The sequence below is a fragment of the Sinocyclocheilus rhinocerous genome, unplaced genomic scaffold, assembly GCF_001515625.1.
Source record: "Sinocyclocheilus rhinocerous isolate Xijiao unplaced genomic scaffold, SAMN03320098_v1.1 scaffold1049, whole genome shotgun sequence".
Lineage (NCBI taxonomy): Eukaryota > Metazoa > Chordata > Actinopteri > Cypriniformes > Cyprinidae > Sinocyclocheilus > Sinocyclocheilus rhinocerous.
The window spans coordinates 1175834-1200345 of NW_015652136.1; the positions used below are offsets into that span (position 1 = coordinate 1175834).

A 24512-nucleotide genomic window follows, 5' to 3' on the forward strand; every position below is an offset into this window, starting at 1 on the left:
TTAAAAAAAAAAAAAAAAACAGGGTTTCTGCGAGTCTGAAAAAGCTCTTAAATCAGAGCAGAAAGTGTTAAATTCTTAAAGTGGTGGCATTAAATATTACATGCTTTGTTAAAAATGAATCTCTTCCTCAGTATTTTTGTTTTTGTTTTCCAGTACATATAAACATCTATTTACATTTAGTCATTTAGCAGACGCTTTTATCCAAAGCGACTTACAAATGAGGACAATAGAAGCAATCAAAATCAACAAGAGAGCAATAAAATGCAAGTGTTATGACAAGTCTCAGTTAGCCCAATGCAGTACACTTAGCAAGAGTTATATACAGTATATATATATAACAAAAAGAAAACAAGTAGATAGAATAGAAAAAGAATAGAGAAGGCTAGACTTAGAGGCCTTTTTTTAAGAAAGCAAGCAGTTAGAAAACGAATAAAGAGTGCGAGTGTTAGAGGGTCAAGTCAATAAATAGATAAAATAGAATTAGAATAGAGAGTGCTAGAGTTAGAGGGTCAAATAAAGATGGAAGACATCCTTATAACAAAATACATTGAGATGCAAAATGAAGATTATTCATTTTCATTTAGTTTAACTTGAACCTCAACTGAAAATAAAAAAACTATATATATATATATATATATATATAAACAAAAACAATAAACATTCAGTAAAAAAAACTAATACAACTGACAAAGCAATGAAATTACAAAAATGTTAAATAAAATTTAAATTTAGATATAAAAAACGAATTTAAAAAATTGACAAAAACTACAATAGTATCTCAATGATACTAAAATAACTGGTTGGAAGTTCAAAATTCTCAATAAAACAATTCATTGTGTAGACATTTACATTTATTGTGCTCCCTTTCATTTATTCCTTAAATTTTCTTCAATGGGTCTTACAAAGGTCTTTAAAAAGTCTTACAGTTACCTTCATAAAACCTGCAAAATAAAGGTTTGCGTATGTGTGTGGATCTCAGAAACCTGTCGTTCTCATTACTGTAATGCTAATTAATTCAGCTTCAGTGGAAACCTTACATTAGTTAACTCCATTAGTTAACATGAACTAACAATAAACAATACTTCTCCAGCATTTATTAATCTTAGTTCATGTTAATTCCAGGATTTGCTAATACATCATTAATGGTCCTGAACTAACAATGAACAGTTGCGTTTTTATTAACTAACTTTAACAAAGATTATAACAAAGATGAATGAATACTGTAACAAATATTAACCAATAGGACCTTATTGTAAAGTGTTACCATTATACATCATTCAGCTGCTCGTTGAATATCCGAAATACATCACGATACAGAGATAGAATAAGCTGTGAAACTTTGTTTCATGCTGATTTTAGGGATTGCAAACAAAACAGATTTGTGTTTAGCAAAGCCATAATTGATTTAAATGATATGGTTGATTATGAAACTTTCTTTCAGGCAGTTAATATACAGTCAAACCAAAACAGACACCTTCAACATTATATCACAGTTTATTCGCTATAGATTAGAAAATGGTAACAAAATATGAGAAGAACTCAGAGTTAAACTGAATAAACTGTGATAATGTCAGATAACTTTGATAGAAAGGTATGTAATGAATTCGGTTGAATAGCTGTCAGCTGTTACATTTAAGAACACAATTAGATAAAACCAATTGTGACCCTGGAGCACAAAACCGGCCTTAAGGGTCAATTTTTGAAAACTGAGATTTATGCATCATCTGAAAGCTGAATAATAAGCTTTCCATTGATGTATGGTTTGTTAGGATAGGACAATATTTGGCTGAGATACAACTATTTGAAAATCTGGAATCTGAGGGTGCAAAAAAATCTAAATATTGAGAAAATCATCTTTAAAGTTGTTCAAATGAAGTTCTTAGCAATGCATATTACTAATCAAAAATTAAGTTTTAACATATTTATGGTAGGGAATTTACAAAATATCTTCATGGAACATGATCTTTACTTAATATCCTAATGATTTTTGGCATAAAAGAGAAATGTATAATTTTGACTCATACAATGTATTGTTGGCTATTGCTACAAATATACCCCAGCGACTTAACACTGCTTTTGTGCTGCAGGGACACAATTTAGCTCAAACAATTACCAAGCAGTGTTTCGTTTTGTTCAGTCTGTGGTGTAAAAAGATCGCATTAGCAATTAAAGAAAAAACACAAACAAAACATGCTCAGATCAAAGTGTGAATCATTTTTGATCCCAGATTTTACTGTTAGTCCACTGTATGAAGAATTTTTGGGTGTAATATGTCACAGTTCACTTTATTTTGCTATCCTCACTTGCGTAAATGAACTGTAGTGTCCTGCACCCACTAGTAAAAAAAATATATCTGGTGTCTGAATAATATTTAGTTTGAGTGTACAATTAATCATTGAAATCCACTGAAACCGCTAGGATCTAATAAGTGATTGATTTAGTTTTTAAATATGAATGCAAAACAAGGTCAAAATGAACCATATTTACATCTTTTATTTTAAAACAAAAGACAGATTGTTCTAATATAGCTTATTTGCGTTTCTACATCATAATTCAAATAGTGGAGATTTATGTATGTCTTGTTGGCACTCAGAGGATCGTAATAAACGTGTGTGCGGTTGATTTCTGCAGTAAACCGTCCGACAGTGTGATAAAGTGCTGCGCAGAAACACACACATGTGAGCCGTGCCGGCAGAATGAGTGTGAATGTGCACGGTCTAATTCTGAGCTACAGGCAAAAGAAGTGAATTTCAGTCGAATTTGAGGTTTTCGCAAAAATTAGTTCATTAGGCCCTCTTCTAGCGATCCCAATGCTCCAGATAGTAATTAAACATCTAAAATCATCGTTATTTGTACGTTTTCTGAGAGGAGTACTGCTTCTCAAGTTGTAGGTCTATTGTTGCAAAGCACAGCATTCTAGCTTTGTGAATATTCATATCTCGATGACATGAGTCCAAACCAGTGAAATATGATTTTCAAACCCATGCTGATGAAAACAAAACGATCGTGCTGACTGACATTTGCAAAGTGCATGCATACGACGCGCGATCTCCCTATACAGTACATTATTGTGAAATACAGTGGGTACGGAAAGTATTCAGACCCCCTTAAATTTTTCACTCTTTGTTATATTGCAGCCATTTGCTCAAATCATTTAAGTTAATTTTTTTTCCTCATTAATGTACACACAGCACCCCATATTGACAGAAAAACACAGAATTGTTGACATTTTTGCAAATTTATTAAAAAAGAAAAACTGAAAAATGCTCAGTATTTAGTAGAAGCACCCTCTTGATCTAATACAGCCATGAGTCTTTTTGGAAAAGATGCAACAAGTTTTTCACACCTGGAATTGGGGATCCTCTGCCATTCCTCCTTGCAAATCCTCTCCAGTTCTGTCAGGTTGGACGGTAAACGTTGGTGGACAGCCATTTTTAGGTCTCTCCAGAGATGCTCAATTGGGTTTAAGTCAGGGCTCTGGCTGGGCCATTCAAGAACAGTCACAGAGTTGTTGTGAAGCCACTCCTTCGTTATTTTAGCGGTGTGCTTAGGGTCATTGTCTTGTTGGAAGGTAAACCTTAGTTCCAGTCTGAGGTCCTGAGCACTCTGGAGAAGGTTTTCGCCCAGGATATCCCTGTACTTGGCCGCATTCATCTTTCCCTCGATTGCAACCAGTCGTCCTGTCCCTGCAGCTGTGCTGTGTGTACATTAATGAGGAAAAAAAATTAACTTAAATGATTTTAGCAAATGGCTGCAATATAACAAAGAGTGAAAAATTTAAGGGGGTCTGAATACTTTCCGTACCCACTGTACGTCTTGGCGAGATTCACACAAACATCATCTGTTATGTCTTACATGAACGTTTAGTTAACGGTTGGGGAAAAATCTGATGTGCAACGTTATATTAGATCCATGCATTACAGTAGGTCTCAACATAGATCTGTCTCAATGTTAATCAAACATTAAAAGAAAAGACGGCATCACTCGCTGCTCTTGATTAAACTACTGTTCATTTGCATTTTTGTTCTTATTTTTAATAACAAAGCTAAAATAAAAAATAGCAATATTGTGATTAATAATATAGTAATTATGATTATTAAGAAAAGAACTGGAGGAAAATATGCAACGTTGCCTTGGTGATTTTTCTTTGGAACCTACAGAAAACTTTAACTCGTTTTTTCTCAAAATCAACTTCAAACAGATGTAGCTCAGCCATTTTTTGTCAGATTCCTACAAGTCATTTTGAAGGTAATTTTAATGGAGAATGAAAATAAATTTAACTCATTTTTGTAAATTTGCTCATTTCGACTCATCTTGCCAGAACAGGTCACATTTGGCCGTATGACGGTGTGATTTCTCTGAATATTCTCTCATAGTAAGAGAAGAATCTAACGACACGACTCCACCACCAGCAGATATGAATATATAAACACAGAAATCATAACGGTTCACCATCGCTCCACTTCCACGACGAAGGGCTCTTTGAGCTTGATCTTGCCGCTGTTGACGATCACACACTCGGTGTAGGGCAGGTTACGATCGTTCGTGTCCTGGAGCTCGATGGTGTGAACCACAGCCTGAAACACAGTTTGTTTCATACCTGATGAGCTTGCTATTGAAGCCAAGTCACCTTTATTTCAAAGCAGCTTTACAGTGATGATAGATTAGAAAATAGTGATTCAATTCAATTCTGCTGTAAAAAGATAATACTAAACAGTCATTGTTCAGTTGAAATCACTTCATTGTTAAATCAACTACTAACTACTGACTACTGAACTACAATTTTAATCAACACTGAAACCAAATTGAGTCGAATAATGACACTTTTGCATTTTTAGAGCAGCTTTACAGCTGAAATTTTATTAATTTCATAATTAAAGAACTTTGCAACATAAATTTTTTTTCCTGTTCAATTACACTGTAAAAAGTGGTAACCTTTTATTACTTTAAAGAGGTATTTCTACCTACTTTAACCCATAAAAATCAGTTTTGTTGGTGTAATGGTGTGTTCACACCAGACGCGAATGTAAATATTCGCGCGAGTAGATTACATGCAAAGTCAACGCAAAGATGCGAATAGAGGCGAATTCGCGCCGTGCGACACGAATGACGCGGAATGCACGATGCGTTTGCCGCGAACACACGATATTCGCCTCAATCGCGTCTTTCGCGCAAGTTCAAAAATGTAGGTATCTCCACCATGGTTGATCGCGCTACGTTTTTATTCGCGCGAGTGACACGGAAAACATCCCGCGAGTAATCTAGAGCGAGCGACGCGATGCGCATATTCGCTTCGCGTCTGGTGTGAACACACCATAAGTCAATGTCTACGGGTCAAAGACAAGAATGGGTTTTCAAGCATCAAAAAAAAAAATCAATACAGCTTTAAATTTTTTAATTTAAACTTTAAATTTAGAATGTGTGCTGTTTAATTTAATTTTTTTCTGAGTAAAAAATAATGACCATCGTACATTTTTACTAATTTACTGAAGTCGCCCATTCAGTGTAACAATAATTCATATAACAAAAAATCTCATCAGGCATACTTAGAACCAGAATCATTATTAATTAATTAATTAATTGTCATTTTAAATCTTTACCAATTTTTTGCCACGATGCTTCAAACCACTAGGTTTGACCCATTCATCAGCAAGACGTTTTAAAATGTAATAAAATTTAGTATGATTACTTATTATTATTATTATTATAAAGTACAGGTCATTTTTACATAAATATATCTGTTACACTGAATGATAGTGAAGAATTATTTTGACATTTTATTTCCACTAAAATTCTTTGAAACATTAAAGCAGACTTTCTGTGTATATAAAATCACTTTTGTAAATTTAATTTGGACGTCTCGTCTTTGACCCGTATACAATAGGTTTAGGAATGTTAAATAATATTTATTTGTTAGCATTATTTGAGTGTATGGTGAAGCCGCTCTGAAACGATCTGTGCTATATTAAGCGCTGTAGAATTAAATCCGACTGTTGGTTTTCTAGTGACGTTATTCACTCTGTCTGTGTGTGTTAGTGTGTTCTTCTCATACCATCCCCTCCAGGACTTTGCCAAACACCACGTGTTTTCCGTCCAGCCACGGCGCTCTGGCTAAAGTAATGAAGAACTGCGAGCCGTTGGTGTCGGGCCCGGCGTTTGCCATGCTGACCCAACCTGCGCCCAGATGCTTGAGCCTGAAGCTCTCATCTGCAAACGTGCTTCCGTAGATGCTTTTTCCTGAAAGACACAGGAATTATAGTTCTGTGTGAGGAATTATTAGGTTGGCTTGAGAAAGCCTACTGATCTGCTACTTAAGCTTTTTATTATTATTCTTCTTAGACTAAATTTCTGAACGCTCCTCCTCCTAGAGCTTTTAAGCTAGAACCACCAAACTCAGCCCAGCTCTTCAGACTGATCTGACTTAGTGTGCCTTATCTTTTCAGACTGATCCGACTTATGGTTTTCATAAAGATTAAGATTAAAAATCATAAAAATCCCATACACTTACATTGACGGAATGTTGAGATGAGCCAAGACTATTCAAACTCCAACTGTCAAAATTCTAATCTAAACAAACTGAAGCCCATTAGACTCAATCAGACTTCCCTTCTATGTACTATTTCTAATCCATTCAAACTCATCTAATATTTCTAATCTATCTATCTATCTATCATCTGACTATTTCTATCTATCTATCTATCTATCTATCTATATCTATCTATCTATCCTAGCGACATGCTAATCATGTTAGAAACATGGTAGTAACATGCTAATCATGCTAGAAAACATGCTAATAACATGCTAATCTTGCTAGTTACTTGCTAATCATGCTAGCAACATGCAAGCAAAATGTTAATCATGCTAGAAACATGCTAGTGACATGGTAGTAACTTGTTAATCATGCTAGCAACATGCTAGTTACTGGCTAATCATGCTAGCAACATGCTAGTCACTTGCTAATCATGTTAGTAGCATGCTAATCATGCTAGAAACATGCTAGTAACAATGCTAATCATGCTAGCAACATGCTAGTAGCATGCTAATCATGCTAGAATCATGCTAGTGATATGCTAGTAACATGCTAATCATGCTAGTCACTTGCTAATCATGCTAGCAACATGCTAATCATGCCAGCAATATGCTAGTAACAGGCCAATCATGTTAAAAACATGCTAATCATGCTAGAAACATGTTATCAACATCTATCTAATCTATCTAAATATTCAAACTTCAGGCTTTTACAACTGCTTTAAACTTTCAGGCTAGGCTTTCTCAAGCCAACCTAAAGTTTGTCTTGACAAACTTTTTTTATCTAGTTCACTGATGATCTTCCACACACCTCCTGAATATATGCAGAACGTCAGGTTTGACATAATTTTGAGTGAGTATCTGCGTAGGTTTGGACCTGTTCCTCACACAGCTGTCATGCTTTCACGGCTTTTTGGAGTTCAACACAAGCTACGTTTCCATGCACCCAAATAATGTGTTTAGAATCAGATTGATGGCTCAATCGGACTGAAAAGCCTTCATATAAACACTTTTGATGATTGAATTTAATCTGATTGAAATGGGGTGCATGTTTACACACAGGCTACTGTACGAACGTGCTTATAGTCATTTATGTCTCACATCTTATGAACTGGTCACTGGAAGAGACTGCTAAAATGTTCTTTATATAAGTCTGCTTTCTTTCTAGATGCGTCATCAAGGTGAAAATAACAATTATACTGACTGACCCAATGCTTAAGTTCATATAAACCAGTGTTACTTTAGTATCATTGATATACTATTGCAGTTTTTGTTAATATTTTGAATTTGTTTTTATTTTTATATATTCTGTTAAAAAAATGTGTATTGATTTTTTTAAGTTTTAGCAATTTTGTGTTTTTATTAGTTTTTTTAATGCCTATACAGTTTTTTTTAATGTTTATTTATTAGTTTTAGTTTATTTAGTTATTTTAGTACTTCAAGTAATGAAAAAGCTTTTTTTAATTATTTTTTTTTTAGATTTTTTTAAGTTTAGTTTTTTGTTTCTGTATATATATACATATATATATATATATATATATATATATATATAGTTTGAGTTATTTTAGTACTTCAAGTTAATCTAATGAAAATTAGATTTTTTTTATTTAAAGTTTTAGAAATTTTGTGTTTCTGTCTTTTGTTAGTTTTTTTAAATATATCTATGTAGTGTTTTATGAAATGCTTTGGTAACTAGCTGAAATAATATAAGTTCTTTTATATTTTAATTTATTTCATGTAAATATTTTTTTATCATTATTATTATTATTTGTGACCCTGGAGCACAAAACCAGTCATAAGGGTAATTTTTTGAAATTGAAATTTATACATAATCTGAAAGCTGAATAAAAACCTTCAAAATCTGAAATCAGATTGGATTCATTCGACTGATAAACATGAGAGCGTGCAATCATACCTGCTGTTAATCATCTATTTCATTTGTACATTTTAATCAGAGAAACATTAACATTTTCTGTGTTCCAGAGAAGACATGAGGGAGAGCACCGCAAAAAATCATTCTCTTACTTAGTGTTTGTGCCTTGTTTTCTAGTATAAATCTTGAATCAAGATGAATTTACTGTACGAGTAAAATGAGTTAAGATATTAAGTCTTGTTTTCTAAAAAAAAAGTATCAAAATGTTAGTTTTTGCTTAAAACAAGCAAAAATATCTGCCAATGGTGCAAGAAAAATAATCTTGTTTAGCCTTTGAATTAAGATTATTTTTCTTACCGCATTAGCTGATATTTTTGCTTGTTTTAAGCAAAAACGAACACAATTTTTTATTTTTTTTTAGAAAACAAGACATAATATCTTAACTCATTTCACTTGTACAGTAAATGCATCTTGATTCAAGAATGTTTAGATATTTATACTAGAACACAAGACACAAACACTAAGCAAGAGAATGATTTTTTGCCGTGTGCTCACTCGTCCTCACCTCCTGTTCCGTCTCCAGCGGTGAAATCTCCTGCTTGGATCATGAAATCCTTGATAACCCGATGGAACTTGCTGCCTTTGTACCCGTAACCCTCCTGAAGAGAGGAGCTGTGTCAGAGCAGCATGCTGCTGTATGATGATAGATGCGTGTCGTGTGTATGGTGAGTTTTACCTCTCCTGTGGCAAGAGCCACGAAGTTCTGCACGGTCAGCGGAGCGACCTCTCCGAACAGACCAATCACGATCCTGCCAACCTCGTGTCCTCCGACGGTGATGTCAAGAAACACCTGCAGCACAAACCAGCACTTTCACCATTCACAGCCAAACATCACAGATCACACTGCAAAAAATCATTCTCTTACTTAGTGTTTGTGTCTTGTGTTCTAGTATAAATATCTAAACATTCTCGAATCAAGATGCATTTACTGAACAAGTGAAATGGTTTAAGATCTTGTTTTCTAAAAAAAAAAGTCTTTTATAATATAAACAAGCAAAAATATCTGAAAAATAATCTTAATTCAAAGGCTAAACGAGATTATTTTTCTTGCACCATTGGCAGATATTTTTGAACTAAATTTTGATACTTTTTTTTTTACAGAAAACAAGACGTAATATCTTAACTCATTTTACTTGTACAGTAAATTCATCTTGATTCGAGGATTTGTAAATATTTATACTAGAACACAAGACACAAACACTAAGAGAATCATGTTTTGCGGTGCAGCACTGTGTGTGTAATACTAGTATATATACACTGGCGTTCAAAAGTTTGGGATCAGTAAGATTTTTAATGTTTTTAAAGAAGTCTCTTCTGCTCATCAAGGCCGCATTTATTTGATCAAAAATACAGTAAAAAATTTGAAATATTATTATAATTTAAAACAGCTGTTTTCTATGTGAATATCTGTTAAACTGTAAAAAGTTTCTAACTTATATTGTTTGAAAATATTTCTATTTTGAATAAAAGCTTTTTATTCATCAAAGAATCCAGAAAAAAAGTATCACAGCTTCCAAAAAAATATGAAGCAGCAACAGTTTCCAGCTCTGATAATAAATCAGCATATTAGAATGATTTCTGAAGATCATGAGACACTGAAGACTGGAGTTATGATGCTGAAAATACAGCTGCGCATCACAGAAATAAATTACAGTTTAAAGTATATGCAATCCTTTTTTTTATTGTAAAAATATTTCACAATATTAAAAGTTTTTTTTCTGTTTTTTGATCAAATAAATGCAGCCTTGATGAGCAGAAGAAACTTCTTTTTAAACGTTAGAAATCTTACTGATCCCAAACATTTGAACGCCAGTGTATCTACGAATTTAAGCATTTGCAAATATGTAAAAATTCAAAAGTGAATTATACTATTAACATAATCAGCTTATTCGGTCATGATGCTGCAATGCTGTGTGTTTCTGTAAAGCGTCATATGTGACGCAGTGCAGCGCGTCGCGTCGCGTGAACAGAACAGATGCATTGACGGACACGCATGCGCGCGATCTGTCATCGCTTAAAAGACAAAAACACTAGCGACACGCCGCAGGTTTAGTTCATGTAGGAGCGGATGGATGGTTGTATTGCGACGCGTCGCGGAGAATGCTGCAGGACGCGCGTCTCACCTTATCCGTCACTCGCGGTCCCGTCCGCGTTTTAAAATCAATGGCGCTTCCTAAAACCGGCAAATAGAGGAGCGCAAACGCGCGCCAGAGCTGGTGTCGCTGCATCTCTGAATATGGATGCGATGCGACGCGATGCGAGCGCGGATTTGACTGAAGAGAAGCAGCGGATTCCGTGACGCGCGCGTCTTCCTGTATGACGCTCCGCCTCCCGCTCGCGTCACCGTCTCAGGAATTTAATTAGGCTACGTATTATACACATATTACACAAGACACACCGATTTATAAAGAATATAGTAGCAATGTACAGAACAACGGAGAAATGTAAATAAACAAGAAAAAAATGGTGTTTTGATACATTTTGATACATTTTTTTTTTCATTTTTGTAAAATGATACATTTTGACTCAAAAATTGCTAGTGGCTAAATTTCACAAAGAAACCACATTTAAAACATTGAATTAAATGCGTAATTTGAAGTAGTCTAGAAAAACTGTGTTTTCTCGTAAAACACTCCAATTAATTTTTGGAAAATATGGATTTTTTTTTTCTTTGGTTTTTTGGAACAGGATAGTTGGTCTAAACATTAGATAGTACTTTAAAGTGGATTTTCAAATAAGATGTGCAAGAGATTTTGGTTTGATTTTTAATAGCATTTGGAATAAATAATATTTCTGATGGTCTGGTTCAACTAAATGAATACTCTCTTAAAAACCAAGGTTCTTCTTTGGCATTGATTGTTTCTTGAAAACCTTTAACATCAATGGAGCCTTTACATTGCAAAACACATTCTTTATAATGGAAGGAAAAGTTCTTCAGATTTTATAAATCTTTTTCACATTGCAGTGATGAACGGTTCAATGAACAGTTTCTTAAAAGAACCATTTTGCATCAGTGTGAAGATCACACTTTATAACGGATTTTTCCGTTATAAAGAACCTTTGGTGGTTCCATGGATGTTTAAGGTCCTGCCAATACAGAAGCTTTATTTTTAAGAGTGTGAAAGAATGGTTCTTTTCAGAAAGAGTTCAGTGAAAGGTGTTTTGGGGAACCCACAATGCGTCTTCTATGGCATCGCTGTTATTTGTAAGAGTGTAGGTAAGTAGGCCTAGAAATCTTTATAATTTGGTGTCGTATAAACCCTGTTCTAATCGGGTTTGTTCTCTGCAGTGTTTCCTCAAAGCACACGATCCGAGGGCCGCGGGTCCCTTAATCAGGCCAAGCGCGCGCTTCATTACACTCGCTGGTAGCTGCCATGTAAAGCACCAGACCTCATCTCAGAAGGCCTGACCCAGGAGAGCTCGCCGTAATGGCTTCTGCGCTGATGGCTGGTCTAATCATCGGCCCGGGCATGAATTTTAGTCTGCCGGTTATTTCGTTCAGCGTCGGTGTTTTACGGGAAACCCTGTGAACTCGGTTCTACCAGATGCTCAGATGTGCAGGTTTGGTGTGTATTTTACAGGTTATTCCAGCAGGTCTCAGATCAATGCACGCTTACAGATGTGATGAGGAAGATGCTTCAAAACCAAGACCAGACTGACCAAAAATAAAACATAAATCTAAATTAAATGGTTAAAGGTAAATGTGCAACATAACAGGAAAATAAATCCAAAATATAAATCAATGAATTAAAAAAAAAAAACAGTTGGCGTATATATATATGTGTGTCCCTGCAGCACAAAAGCAGTGTTAAGTCGCTGGGGTATATTTGTAGCAATAGCCAACAATACATTGTATGGGTCAAAATTATACATTTCTCTTTTATGCCAAAAATCATTAGGATATTAAGTAAAGATCATGTTCCATGAAGATATTTTGTAAATCTCCTACCATAAATATATCAAAACTTAATTTTTGATTAGTAATATGCATTGCTAAGAACTTAATTTGAACAACTTTAAAAGATGATTTTCTCAATATTTAGATTTTTTTGCACCCTCAGATTCTAGATTTTCCAAATATTGCCAAATATTGTCCTATCCTAACAAACCATACATCAATGGAAAGCTTATTTATTCAGATTTCAGATGATGTATAAATCTCAATTTCGAAAAATTGACCCTTATGACTGGTTTTGTGCTCCAGGGTCACAAATATACATTCAGTTTTTTGTTTTATGTATCACCCTTTTCTCTTTTTTTTCCTTTCAGGGATCCTGTGAGAGAATTCAACTAAGGCAGCAACTGAAGAAATCGCCGCAAAATTGTTGCTGAATTGCCAGAAAATGGTGTTTTATAAATAACTGATTTACTCCTGGGAGCTCAGGTACGGTTTTGTAAATATAATTCACTGTGCTTCACCACCTCAGACGAGTGGACTTCCATTGACTGGTTTGGTTATGGTGTGCTCGTATGATTGCGATGCATCCAGCTTCAGTTCTGTCAGGACGTGTTACAGGGTTTCTGACGACTCAAATACATCAATGGAAAGCTTATTTATTCAGATTTCAGATGATGTATAAATCTCAATTTCGAAAAATTGACCCTTATGACTGGTTGTGTGCTCCAGGGTCACAAATATACATTCAGTTTTTTGTTTTATGTATCACCCTTATCTCTTTTTTTTCCTTTCAGGGATCCTGTGAGAGAATTCAACTAAGGCAGCAACTGAAGAAATCGCCGCAAAATTGTTGCTGAATTGCCAGAAAATGGTGTTTTATAAATAACTGATTTACTCCTGGGAGCTCAGGTACGGTTTTGTAAATATAATTCACTGTGCTTCACCACCTCAGACGAGTGGACTTCCATTGACTGGTTTGGTTATGGTGTGCTCGTATGATTGCGATGCATCCAGCTTCAGTTCTGTCAGGACGTGTTACAGGGTTTCTGACGACTCAAAGAGAGCAGAGCTTCAGAGCCCAAAGCTCCAGTCACTGAGCTGGATTGAGAGAGACAGAAGGAGAAAGAGCGGCGCTCTCTCGCTGATGGCATCTTCAGATCTGTCTTCACTGATGGATCAGACATGAGGTGATGTGGTGTAGTGGTTAACCATCTGGGTCGGTGTCTGAAAGCCAGACTCCAGGAGGTCTAAATAAGACTGAACGTGTCACTTATTAGAGCATCAGAAAAATATCCACGTACCTGTCTAACAAAAATATGTTATATAGTGTTTTGCTAATGTTCCCGTTATGATATGAAAACATTATTTCTGAGTGTTTTCAGAATGCCCAGTAAAAATGTTTTTATTTGTTCTTGGTTATGTGATTGTTAGAGAAAACATTAAGGATGCTCAGTTATGATTTTGCAAACATTATGAAAACGTTCCCTGAATCATCTGGAAACAAGTAGCACATAGTAACATTTATAAAACATTAGACTAAAATGTTTCAGAAAAACATTGCATGTTTTTGTGCTAATGCTTTGAGAACGTTATTAAAAACTAGATAACTTTGAACAAGCATACTGTTAACGTTACTGGAAGAATATTAATTCATAACCTTGCCTTCTGAGAACATTCTGTTAGTTGGATACCTACAAAAATATACTGACAGGCCTCCTTTAATCAAACTAAACTACCAAATTCGTGTTTGTTGCATGCAAGTACAGTATTCATACATTTTATATACTTATAATAATTAAATAGTAATGTAAGTGATTATAAAACGTATTTTCCACAGTTTGTAAGTGCGACCGGGTAATTTTGATAGGCTCTAGTGCGCCCCCTTTGTCCCGTTTGAAAGAATGACAGCGACATATTTCAATATTCAATAGAGCTCATTCATGGGTAGCGTAGCGTGTATATTTAATTTCTGACGGGAACGAAAACGAGGCCGTGAAAGACTCAAGTACTGTGCGTTCAATGGATTCTTGATTACCGATTGTTTAGCTGATGAAATATCTATCTGAAAAGACTTTAAGCAGACAAAAACTCCATTAAATAGTTCTGAATTGTAAAGATTACACTTTTATATAGTGCATGCCTTTGCAACCGTAAATCCCTCGCAGCCTCGTTTTAACCGCGTTAAATTCAATATGGCGGCTAAACTGACTTTAGGCTATTTTGCGCGGAATGAGTTGAAGATAAAGGATAACTTAATTCTGTCTCATTCAAATATGCATTTGCATCAGGCTATTTTGATACAAATCGATATTAAAATGAATTTAGATCGGTACTGGATTTATTACGGATAATTCATGTTTTATCATTATTTTGAATTGTCGCGCGACTCTCATATTTTCGCAGAAACGGCAAACACTATATAAAGGTTTTGTGATGCACGACCAAACCCGAGCAGCAGTGTGCTGGAAATCTGCGATATGAATGAGTTCACTCCGCTTTTCCCTCTGTCAAACGACACAAAAAGAGTTGTGTTAACGGATAAACAGCAAAAGCGCTTTTACATCATTAATAGACTGATGTAAAACACACTCGAGGCACTTCTATAAATCTCTCTTTTTTTGCAGTGGGTTATTAACAGGCAATTTTTTATAAGTTTGAGTTGCAACAACAGGACGAGCATCAACTCCCATCTGAATATACGTCTATATTAATGAATTATATACTCAGCAACCCGTGACCTTAAAACTATAATAAGAGGCGCTGGTGGCTGGATTCTTTATCGGACTCCTGTCACACGCAGCCGTTCATTTGTCTTTCAGCCATCAGCAGAATTAATTAACAAGAAATGCAAAGGGTCTAAGTGAATGTCAAACAGCAGTCCATGTTAATGAAAGACACGCCTAAACACTTTTTTGCACGCGCTGAAAATATACAAATGAAGCCCAAGTTTAGGCTCTGCTTTAATAATCCGTGTTTTTGGCACAGAAAATGATATATTTGGGCAGTTAATGTATTGATCTCTTCTGCCCCTCGAGTGCACTTTATTTCACCGGTCATTTATCAATGAATAAAAACACCAATACGCTGTCATAAGAGCAGTGTTATTTGGAAGTGTGACAACTATAAATGGTTTAAAGGTTATATTCGACATGCATTATTGTTATTTAAATAATAACAGTAATTTAATTAATTAAAACAGATTATAGCGCGATTTAATAATTTTAATGATAATTGCGCCATGCCTAAAATAAAGCTTTATCGCCAAAGAAAAATCTAAATCTGCGCGCTGTTCTTGCTCACATTCTTTAAGGGTGAAATGCATTTGTAGACAAGAATTCATTTTTTTAGACGATAATGTTTGTGTTTTGGTTCGTTATCAATCTGCAGAGACCTCTGGATGACGAATGGGCCTGTCACAATGTTGCCAGTCAAAACATTTACCCTCCTCTGCTGAAAAATGCCCTACATTCAGATACAGAGCGCTTTTCCTAAACTTTCTCAAGCGTCTGGAAGGAAATGCTGGGAAACTATTATGCAGTCTTATCTGGTGCGTCAAGCGAGCGAGTTAAAGAAATAGGCTAATGCAATTATCAAATGCCTGATTGATAGAGTCATTCATTATCATGCAAACTCAAAACTCCGACAATAATTTATGATTCCAGCAACTTTCTTGTGCACACTTTTTGTGCAATGCGTATTTTTGTACAATGCATGCATCTAATCTAATGCATGATCCGACACTTAAAAAAAAAGTAATGCCGAATTAAAACCAAGCGCTCAGCATCACGTAGAGGCGCGTGCTCGTGCGGGAGCGCGCTGCGCGTGCACGCGCCGACAGGGGTTCGAGCAGAGCTCTCGGTCAATACTGAGATGTTGTGGGTGTCCAAGAGTCACAGCCTGGACTCCTCTGACAGGGTAAGTGTGTTTCACTCGCGAGCGCTTGCATTTGACTCGCACAAACATGCGGCGCGAGCGCAGAAGTCCGGTACGACTCGGCTCCTGTGTTGTAGTGTGTTTAAACGCGCGTCGCGGCCTGACTAGTTAACTTAACCAGCGATTCTTTTCTGAAGAGCTCATGAAAGTCCACCATCATCATCCATCATCTGTGCTGCTGTTACAGTCGGACATGCTGAAGCCGGGCGAGCCGAGCGGTTCTGCTTTCCTCAAAGTGGACCCGACCTACATCCAGCACTGGCAGCAGCTCTTCCCGCAGAATAGCGCACTGAAAGCCGCTTCTCTGCCGCCTCCGGTGCCGCTGGAGAGCCTCCGCCTGCAGAGACCCAGCCTGATCTCGAGCTCCAGCTCCTCCGCCGCGTCTCCCGCGGGTCAGATCGCGCTGTTCGGACAGACGCTGAGCTCCGACACCGGCGGCGGAGCTTCTCGAGCCAAAGAACTTTGTTTGTCGTCCAACTTTAAGAATGATAAAGGATCGCGGCTGAAGCTGAGCTCCGAGGAGCTGGACTATTATCTGTACGGACAGCAGAGGATGGAGATCATCCCGCTCAACAACCACAACGGAGAGCTCAACAACCGTATGTAGCTTAATGCTCTTTCATAACACACACACACACACACACACACACTCATAAAAATAAACAGGAGGAAAGAAGGGTCACATGCAAACTTTCTAAAACATCGGCGTTCTGGTGCTTTGAAGAAGCGCAACACGATAAATATACAGAGAGGAATATGGTTCTTGAAAACAACAGAACTCGTGAAGAACCTTTATTTTTTTGAGGGTAGTGTTTGACAAAACCAGCGCTTTATTAGGGTACAAACCTAAACCTGTTTCTGGCGATTAGTTATTGAGAAAAAGTCAATTTACGTGCTGTTGCGATTTAGAAAATATATTTAAATGCATGCCATATTTAAATGAACAATTTAGTTTTATGATAAAATAGCACTGGTCTAGCCTACATTATATTAGTGCATAACTGCAAGTTCATCTTCTTAAAACAGTTTCTTAGTATTTTTGTAATGGGCCGGAGATTCAGATTTTACTGAATTCTCTAGTGATCGAATTGAATTTATTCTCAGGCAGGTGCGTGTTGAATTTGACGAGTTTTTAATCCGGATCACTGCGAAATTAATCAACGAGCGGTATCGAATATCCTGAAATTATTTACTGAAATTAAAGAAATTGTCACAAATTAAAATGCATATAAATAAAATAAAATCGACATTCACATTGAAGAAAAAGGCTTTTTTTTCTTTTTTTTAAAATCTCGGCCTTATTTTAAAACGCATAGGCTATTCAACGAATAAGCATCTTTAGCTGATTTGTAGCCTATATAATATTTAAATTGGCTGAGATGTCTTAAATACTTTTAATTAAAAATCTAATATATGATAATTACATTGATTGTCAGTGTCAACACCTGAAATCATTTTTACTCTGAATTCTTCTGAATGACTCAAAAAAAGTAGATTTTGTCCCGTTATATTTCCGATATTTTTTCTCTCTCTCTGGATAATTAAATAAGCGCTCATGCACGGAGGGAAATACTGTAGGAGTGTGAGATGTGAAAGCTGGTGAGTGATCAGCAGATCTTCATCGATAAATGCAGCAGCACATGAGGGATGAGCGGACAACACACAATTAATTGCTGTATAGTTTTGTAGTGAGTCCGGATCACTGATCGATCTGCTCCATCGGCCCACATTCATCATCCCAACACGGGACATGTGTGTCTCCGGGGGACAGTGAGACTTCTTTATCTACACGCGCGATTCTGAGCTCATATTTCAGAGCAGTGCAGCTCATTTATAAAGCGCTTTACAGACCAGCGCATGCACTACTTTAACACGCAGCGTAATTTGCGCTGCTGGTTGTGCTGCGGTTTTCAGACGCAAAACGCGATGAAAATATTCCGATGCACAGTACAAAATAAAACAAACATGATTCGAGACTAAAGCGCATCTACTAAAGTCAGTTTAGGAGACGATGCACATTGCGATTTATTTCTTTTTATTTTATATCTCACTCAGAATATGTTTAAATACTGAACGCAATTTAAAATAGTTGTATTTTTTACTCGCTTCTTAGTCGTGCAGTTTTTTTGCATGAAGTCAATCATTTGAAGTCAAATGCATATACTTATTTTTTTGTTGTTGCATAAAGTCAATCAAAGTCAAATGCACAAAAACATGTTTTTTTGCATAATGTCAGTAATTTTAAGTCTAATGCACAGAATCTTTTTGTGCATAATTTCAGCTTTTTTCAATGATTTCAGGTAAATTGCACGTTTTTGGGCATAAAGTCAATAATTTAAAATCAAATGCACAAAAATCTGTTTTTACATCATTTAAAATCAAGTCAAATGCACAAAATCTTTTTTTTTTTTTTTAGCATAATTTCTGTTGTTTTTTTTTTTAATCTGTCTTTGCACAATTTAAGGTAAATAATTTAAAGTCAATTGCACATTTTTTTGTGCATAAGGTCAATCACTCATAGGCACACACGTAACACAAATAGAAGCATTTTTTTTTGAGTGATTACTATTGTGAAATGATTGAAAACGGTCTTATTTAAAAGCTAATAAATGCATCTGTTTTTACATTTAAAGCTTTTGGTTTAAAATCGTTCTTCAGCCTGTACCTACACAATGGTTCCAAGCGCAGTAGCAGAAATGTCTTCATGCACCAGCTGACAAAAGCACAATTTAAAGTTTGTTTGTGACTCAGTGAAGGGGATCTTGGGGGCCGTTCGGGGTCCCATCTGTGTGCGGGTAAATAACCGGCCCTCTCGCTGTGTCGTCCCTCAGGTTGTGACATGTGTGCGGACAACCGTAACGGCGAGTGCCCCATGCATGGACCCCTGCACTCGCTGCGGAGGCTGGTGGGGACCAGCAGCTCCTCGGGGGCCGTTCCTCCTCCAGAGGTCCCGGACTGGCTGAGGGATCTGCCCCGTGAGGTGTGTCTGTGCACCAGCACCGTCCCGGGTCTGGGATACGGCATCTGTGCAGCCCAGCGCATCCCACAGGGCACCTGGATCGGGCCCTTCCAGGGAGTCCCGCTGCCGCTGGAGAAGGTGCAGTCGGGTTCTGTGCGGAACACAAGACACTTATGGGAGGTGAGTGTGTGTGTGTGTGTGTGTGTGTGTTTGTATATGTGTGTGTGTGTGTGTGTGTATGTGTGTATGAGTGTGTGTGTGTGTGTGTGTGTGTGTGCGTGTGCGTGTGCGAACAACCTGATGTGTCCAACACAAAGAGGGGCGGGTTAGAAAAAGCCCAAACACACTAACTAAAGGTCAGCAGCTTCACCTCTGACACCAGCTGACAGACAGAGAGAGAGAGAGAGAGAGAGTGCAGATGGATCATCAATTATCAGCTCTGTAAATATAGACATGGACAGATATGCATGGAAGATTTTTTCTGTCATAGAATGTAAAATAAAAAGGATAATTGTGTCATTTTAGCTCACAATTCTGACTATTTTCATGCAATTTGATATGAGTTTATATCTCATAATTCTGACATTTTTCAGTAATAACTCAAGATGTGCAAGATGTTAACTCGCAATTTTAAGAAGGAAAGTCAGAGCTGAGATATAACCGGACAACTGCAAAAATAAAAGTCAGAATTGTGAGCTAAAACGTCACAATTTTTATTCTATGACAGAAATAGGTTTAAACAGTCATATTGTGCATGGAAGCTTATTTCTGTCATTGAAAAAATGTAATACAAATTTAATACAATTAACTTTTGTGTTTGTTATAAAAGGGGTAAGTTTTAAAAAACAGAATTGTGGAAAAAAGTCTGAATTGTGAGATTAAAAAGTAGCAATTACCTTTTAAATTTTTTAACAAAAAGCAATTGCAAGATGTAAACTCAGAATTCAGAGAAAAAAGTCAAAATTGCAAGATTCAGTGGAAAAAAATCTAAATTGTTAGATTTGAAATCAGAATTATGATTTATAACTTGCAGTTGAGAGATATAAACTAGCCAGTCTGAGAAAATAAGTCAGAAATGCGAAATATAAACTTGTAATTGCAAGAAAGAAAGTCATAATGACCTTTTTTCCTTTTTTTTAAATTCTGTGATGGAAAAAATAGAATTGTGAGATTTCTCAGAATTAGAAGAAAAAAAAAAATGAAAATTGCGTGATATAAAACCAGAATTCTGAGGAAAAAAGTTGAAATTGTGAGTTGTAAACGCAATTATAAAAGTCAAAATTGCAAAAAATTTAGAATAATGAGATGTAAACGTGCAAGCCTGAGAAAAAATGTCAGAAATTTGAGAGAAAAAAAAGTTGCAGGCACCTTTTTTTTAAATATTTTTATTCCTTGGTATAGAAATACATTTCTATAGATGTGCATAAAGCTAAACTTCTTACACTCAGAAAAAAGGTACAAAAGCTGCTAATATGCTCCAGTTAGGAGTGAATAAGGTACAAAAGTGTCAGGATTGACAGCTTTTTTACGTTTTTTGCTTTTCGCACGAGTTGGTGTGAAAGCTGATGTGAAAGTCTGGGTCTGTAATGCACGCTGAGGCAGAGATGTTGTTGGTGGTCTGGTTCAGTGTGACGTCAGGTTCTACAGTAAAAATTCCTCTGGATTAAAGCGGGCGGTGTGTGTGTGTGTGTGTGTGTGTGTCTGAGAGCAGAGAATGAAAGGCTGGAACGTGTAGAACACAAACATCTGAGCCGAGATCTTCTGCGGGGAGCGGCAACTGAACTAAAATAGCAGAATGATTCTCTGGAGTGTGTCAGAAATCACTGCTAATGGCAAATGAATCAGCGGCTGGGTTTGGCAGAGCGTTATTGGTGCTCGGTAGCTCGACAGATTAATATTTCCCCTGTTAGATCATCTATTAGTTTAATATTAGCGAACAGATTGCACACCGCGCTCATTACGGCCGATCCAGCGTTTGATTAAGTCTGTCTGACCTTTTATTGACGTGTTATTACGGCTCCTGCTGTCACAGCGCTGATGTATGGAAGTGTTGCGGGTTAAACACCTGATAGCAGACATTTGTTCAGTCAATTAGGAGCAAATAAAACTGATGGTTCATCTGCTGTTTCTTTAAATGACAATGATAGTGCAGGTCTCAGTTCATTAGAGAAACACACACACGTTTATGAGATGCATGCATCATCTGAAAGCTGAATAAATAAGGTTTGTTATGATAGGACAATATTTGGCTGAGATACAACTATTTGAAAATCTGGAATCTGAGGGTGCAAAAAAATCTAAACATTGAGAAAATCATCTTTAAAGTTGTTCAAATGAAGTTCTTAGCAATGCATATTACTAATCAAAAATTAAGTTTTGATATATTTACGGTAGGAGATTTACAAAATATCTTCATGGAACATGATCTTTACTTAATATCCTAATGATTTTTGGCATAAAAGAGAAATGTATAATTTTGACCCATACAATGTATTGTTGGCTATTGCTACAAATATACCCCAGCGACTTAACACTGCTTTTGTGCTGCAGGGACACATATCAGGGCTGTTAAGCTATTACATTTTTAAATTTTAATGTTTTGTTATTTCAATATTTGTATTAATGTTAAAATGTTAAAATGTAAAAAATTTTTATTTCATGATGTGCCAATTAATTAATCACAAATTAATCCCATGTCAATTTGGGCTGAGAAATCATCCCCCCAAAAGACTTAAAAAAAAAAAAGTTTTTATTATTTATTATTATTAAGTATTTATTATGTTAAATAAGAAAAGCATTGAATAGACATTCCAAAAAAAGTAGCATTAGAAAGAAACAATTTGATTCAACTTTGCATAAGTAATGATAATAAATGGATATTAAAGATGACACTCTAAATATCAAACTGTCTTAATGAGTGAGTCATTGAATCATTCATTCAACTGATTCATTCAAACAGCTGGTTCATTCAGAAACAAATCGAGTGACTGTCTTTGTGAAAGAATCACTGAATCATTGACTCACTTGATTTGTTCAAATAAGAGATTAATTTGGAAACAAATCAAGTGACTGTCTTTATGAAAGAGTCAGTGAATCATTGACTCACTAGGTGTGTTCAAATGGCTGATTCATTTAGAAACAAATCGAGTTACTGTCACTGAATCATTGACTCACTTGATTTGTTCAAATAGCAGATTAATTTGGAAACAAAGCAGGTGACTGTCTTTATGAAAGAGTCAGTGAATCATTGACTCACTAGATGTGTTCAAACGGCTGATTCATTTAGAAACAAACCGAGTTACTGTCACTGAATCATTGACTCACTTGATTTGTTCAAATAGCAGATTAATTTGGAAACAAAGCAGGTGACTGTCTTTATGAAAGAGTCACTGAATCATTGACTCACTTGATTTGTTCAAATAGCAGATTAATTTGGAAACAAAGCAGGTGACTGTCTTTATGAAAGAGTCACTGAATCATTGACTCACTTGATTCGGTAATGAATCACTGCTGTGTGTTGATCAGAGATGCTCAGCTGTTCTGCTGCGGCTTGATTGGAACTATTTTCATTTGCGAAATTGAGCAAAACAGATAAGATTGTGTCTAAAACACAATATAAGCTTCATGTTTATTGAACTTGTTGTATAAATCAATATCACATTTGCGTGGACTCTTGCTGGTGTGATATTGCTAAACTACACTACCAGTCAAAAGTTTTAGAAGAGTAAGATTTTTAATGTTTTTAAAGAAGTCTCTTCTGCTCACCAAGCCTGCATTTTTTTGGTCCAAAGTACAGCAAATACAGTAAAATTTTGAAATATTTTTACTATTTAAAACAGCTGTTTTCTATGTGAATATCTGTTAAACTGTAATTTATTTCTGTGATGCGCAGCTGAATTTTCAGCATCATTACTCCAGTCTTCAGTGTCAGCTATATTATTATGATTTCTGAAGATCATGTGACACTGAAGACTGGAGTAATGATGCTGAAAATACAGCTTTGATCACAGAAATAAATTACAGTTTAACACATATTCACACAGAGAACAGCTGTTTTAAACTATAATAATATTTCAAAATTTTACTGTATTTGCTGTACTTTGGATCAAAAAAATGCAGGCTTGGTGAGCAGAAGAGACGTCTTTAAAAAAACATTAAAAATCTTACTGTTCAAAAACTTTTGACTGGTAGTGTATACATATGATAGAAATATAAGAGGGTGATTTTTTTGCACTCATATCTTGAATTTTAGACTAATATAACTTATAACTCAGACACTGCATCAATGTATAATGATGGATAGGTCTGGACGGGGCGCTGCATTAAATGCATTTTAACACGTTATTTATTCCATAATTAATTGCACCAAATGAACGTGTTAAATAGACAGCCTAGTGTATGTCTGTATGAATATGAGGGATAAATCAGATGTAAACACGTGTCCAACTCAAACATGTCTCCCAGTAAAAGCGTGTCTTGTTAGAGGAGCTGTCATGATGCCGAGAGTAATGTGACGTTTATGAACTAAACACTGCTGTTTTACTGCGTTAAAATAAAGTGCAGCGAGTGTCTCTATACATCTTACAGGAGAGTACCAGGATACAGTCAGGAGATCTTCGGTTGTGGAGGAAGATGACTTTTAAAGGAATAGTCGCCCAAAAAATAAGATCACTCTGTCATCATTTACTCTCCCTAAAGTTTCTTTCTTCTGTTAAATATAAGATAAGATATTCTGAAGAATGTTGGGAAGCAAACCATTTCTGGTCCCCATTGACTTCCATAGTGTTTTTGTCCGTATTATGGAAGTCGTTGGAACCCAAAACCCATTTGAAACCAGAATTTGCATGTTTGGGTGGACTATTCCTTTAAAAGCTGTCCAATATTTTAGTGTCTTTGAGATAATATTGTAGTTTTTATTAATTAGTTATTTAGTTAATTGGTTATTTTTTTTATTTTCTGTTTATTAGAATTTTTGTTCAAGTTTTAGTAAGTTTTTTGTGTGTTTTTGTTTAGATTTTTTTTAATATAAGTGTTTTTTTTATTTTAGTTTTAGTTATTTTAGTTTATTATTTTCTGTTTATTTTAATTTGTGATAAAGTTTAAAGGGGTCATATGATGCGATTTCAATTTTTCCTTTCTCTTTGGAGTGTTACAAGCTCTTGGTGCATAAAGAAGATCTGTAAAGTTGCAAAGACTAAAGTCTCAAAACCAAAGAGATATTCTTTATAAAAGTTAAGAGTTAACCACACCTACCTAAAACG

The 24512-nt window shown here is 35.8% G+C and overlaps 2 protein-coding genes across 2 annotated transcripts in view; one reads left to right on the plus strand and one right to left on the minus strand.

The window, feature by feature from the left end:
* Positions 1-4120: 4120 nt before the first annotated feature.
* On the minus strand, positions 4121-13543 carry LOC107713556 (peptidyl-prolyl cis-trans isomerase C-like). The gene is made up of 6 exons (XM_016519105.1): positions 13399-13543; positions 10585-10808; positions 9138-9251; positions 8967-9060; positions 6053-6237; positions 4121-4577 (listed from the first exon to the last, which is right to left on the minus strand). The coding sequence occupies exons 1-6, from the start codon at positions 13541-13543 to the stop codon at positions 4449-4451; spliced, it is 891 nt and encodes a 296-aa protein (XP_016374591.1). The 3' UTR covers positions 4121-4448.
* A 2686-nt stretch (positions 13544-16229) lies between these two features.
* The window catches only part of LOC107713557 (putative histone-lysine N-methyltransferase PRDM6), a 48094-nt gene continuing 39811 nt past the window's right edge, over positions 16230-24512 (plus strand). The window contains exons 1-3 of the mRNA XM_016519106.1: positions 16230-16274; positions 16480-16891; positions 19124-19431. Of these exons, the coding sequence (XP_016374592.1) occupies positions 16230-16274; positions 16480-16891; positions 19124-19431 (765 nt within the window). The remainder of the gene's footprint in view (positions 16275-16479; positions 16892-19123; positions 19432-24512) is intronic.

What these genes read in the sequence shown, in the direction of transcription:
- LOC107713556 (XM_016519105.1), bottom strand. Translation starts at nt 13,543, where the DNA reads ATGTCTGATCCATCAGTGAAGACAGATCTGAAGATGCCATCAGCGAGA. An exon ending in GACCGCGAGTGACGGATAAG is followed by an intron (nt 9,252 to 10,584) that starts GTGAGACGCGCG and finishes TTTGTGCTGCAG; the next exon opens with GTGTTTCTTGACATCACCGT. An exon ending in GCAAAGTCCTGGAGGGGATG is followed by an intron (nt 4,578 to 6,052) that starts GTATGAGAAGAA and finishes ACTGTGTTTCAG; the next exon opens with GCTGTGGTTCACACCATCGA.